The 2516-nt window shown below is 50.0% G+C and overlaps 2 protein-coding genes across 2 annotated transcripts in view; one reads left to right on the top strand and one right to left on the bottom strand.

Moving 5' to 3' along the window:
• The window catches only part of PSMD5 (proteasome (prosome, macropain) 26S subunit, non-ATPase, 5), a 6898-nt gene extending 6606 nt beyond the window's left edge, over positions 1-292 (bottom strand). The window contains exons 1-2 of the mRNA XM_009998946.1: positions 272-292; positions 70-85 (exon numbers count right to left, since the gene is read on the bottom strand). Of these exons, the coding sequence (XP_009997248.1) occupies positions 70-85; positions 272-292 (37 nt within the window). The remainder of the gene's footprint in view (positions 1-69; positions 86-271) is intronic.
• A 423-nt stretch (positions 293-715) lies between these two features.
• CUTA (cutA divalent cation tolerance homolog (E. coli)) overlaps positions 716-2516 on the top strand; it is a 7817-nt gene continuing 6016 nt past the window's right edge. Inside the window, exon 1 of the mRNA XM_009998945.1 lies at positions 716-739. Within this exon, the coding sequence (XP_009997247.1) occupies positions 716-739 (24 nt within the window). The remainder of the gene's footprint in view (positions 740-2516) is intronic.

Here is a 2516-nt window from a genome sequence, read left to right as displayed (position 1 = left end):
GGGACACGGGGGGGGGACCCGCCGGGAAACGTGGGGAATGCAAAGCCGGGAAAACCCCTCCGGCAGTACCTGTACCAGGGAACTTCTGCACAAGGTACAAAAGAATCGTATTTAAAAGGACCCAAAAATGTCACGGAGGAGGGATGTGTCCCCAGGGAGCAGAGCAAATTTCTGAGGAGTTTTGGTTTTGTTGGGGTTTTTCTGCCCTGGGGAAGCAGACAGCACCCCCAGGGCTGCCCCAGGCTGTGCTTGGGGTTGTGGGTGCTCTCACCAGAACCAGGCAAAAAGGCATAACAGGGTAATTTTAAACCCTAACGCTGGTTTTTTGGTTCACTGAAGCCAAAAAGGAATCTTGCAGAAGTCACAGCCTCTCTAAACTCAGTGTCATTTTGCTGCTTTTCAGTGAAATACTTAAATCTCACAGCAGGTTTTTCAGTTTTGTTCACTTTAACATTTTGGAAGCCTTGAGTTCAGTCGGTTTATCAGACAGGAATGCTGAAGTTTCCCTCTTTCACAAGATTCTGCACCATCCTTTGTCCAATATCATTAGTGTGAGGGTGGGAAAAAAAGGGTGTGGTGTCCTTTTATCTTTCTGTTCAGAAAAAAAGGGGGGGAAACCCCCCAAAACTGAAGAGACTGATCACTGCTGTACTAATGTTCAATCAGAAATGTTTGAGGGGATTTTCTATCACATGGACGTGCATCTTCCAAGAAGATGAAGGATTACCATGCTGAGCAGGTGGGATTTATATTTGTTTTTCCTGAGCAGGGAGCATGATTACATTCTGATCTGGAAAAACAGATGCACCAGCATAGCTCTGTTTAGCTTGTAACCATCTGAGTAGGTTCTGGGATTTGTTGCATAGTGTTTGTTAAATGGCTTAGTGGGGAAAAGTGCACAGAAGCAGCTCTAAAAATTGTTATGAGAAACCTTGTGATAAAGAGGAGTTCCTGACATGGACTGGAAAAGAGGAGACAACCAATACAGCACATCAGTCGTTTTCCAAACAGATAAAAGCTCCTCTATTTGAGGTGACAAGTGAGGTTTTTTTTTTTTAAATTCAATCTTTTTTATTATTTTTTTATTCAATCTTCTTAATTCAATCTTTTTTTAATTCAATCTTCAGTCTTAAAAAAAACCCAACCAAACAAACACAAAAAGCCCAAACAAACATAAACAACCCTCATGTTGGCCCTGCAAGGGGAGGGGTTTTTTTTTCAAAGGGCAAAATAGTGGCTGGAAAAGGAATATATTCTTTGTCTTATAAGCATGTTTTTATTGCTGTAGCTGACTGAGGGCCAGATGCTGTTTGTTTCAAAAACAAGACAAAAGACAAAGGGAAGAGCAGCTGTGCAGGGACAGCAAGGGCTGCAGTCCTGGGTACAGCCCCATCCTTGGGCTCCTAGCACTCCAGATTAACCTCCCCATTCCAGCAACGGCCTGGCTGAGGTCATTATGTATTGTTCCATGTCTGTGTCTGCCCAGGGAGCAGCTCAGGGGCTTGCCAGGAATAGCACCAGCAAACCCCAGTTGCTGCCCCTGCAGCCCCAGCCCACAGAGGGTGTTTGTTTCCTGCAGCCCCGTTGGACAGGGACGGCCCGAAAGGATTCAATGTCAGTCTCCTGTTAGTGCCAGATAATTAAGATGAAATGAACTTCTAACCTGCATTTCAGTCTCATCCCCCCTACCTGCCCTGTGGGGCTGCAGCACAGCCTGGGGGGGCTGCCCAACCCCTGCCAGCAGAAGACAGGAGTGACCCCAGGCTGGCAGGGCAGGACAGAAGCTCTCCAGGTCCCAGCACAGACCATACTCCAGGCTTCCCGTGGCTCCAGTCCCACAATCAGGCTCCAGCTTGAAATCTGTTTCCCATGGCCAGATCCCTGCTCCTGCCTGCAATACCACCCTGCTCCCCTCCCTGTCCCCAGGGGGTGGAGGGTCCTGTCCCTGCTGCTTCCCAGAGGGACAGACATGGCTCACCCTGGACACACAGCCAAAGGATGGATGCAGTTGTGTCCTCAGCTGGACAGAAGATGAGGCTGGTGCAGGAGCCTGGTGGTTCCCTTCATGCCCATGTTTCCAATAGAAATGCATTTCAACAGGCAGCCAGTGACTTACCCCTTTATTCTTCTTTGGAAACCAAACCTGGTGGCTGAGGCTGCCTGGTGGGGTTTGTAGCCCCTATTAGGCCAGGGTGGGACCTCCCACAGCAGAGGTCTGGGCACCTCTGGGCAGATCCAGCTCCTGCTCCCAGCCCTTGGCACAGCACTGGGAGGGCCCCCCTGGAGGGCAGTGAATCCCCCTAGGAACACGTTTTCCCTGGAGCTACAACGAGTGTTACTGTCAGAATACTGGAGAGTTTCCTTGAGCCACAGATAACACAAATACTGTCCAGAATGAAGCGTTTCCCCTGAGATCACCCCTCCCACCTTTTGCTTTGAGGTGCTGACCCTGGCCCTGCTGCTGCAGCCCGAGCTGGGCCGCGTTGCCCTGCGGCTGCGCGCGGCCCCCGGCCGCA

Source organism: Chaetura pelagica, unplaced genomic scaffold, assembly GCF_000747805.2.
Source record: "Chaetura pelagica isolate M959 unplaced genomic scaffold, ChaPel_1.0 scaffold405, whole genome shotgun sequence".
NCBI lineage: Eukaryota > Metazoa > Chordata > Aves > Apodiformes > Apodidae > Chaetura > Chaetura pelagica.
This window is presented reverse-complemented; position numbering and strand designations above follow the sequence as displayed.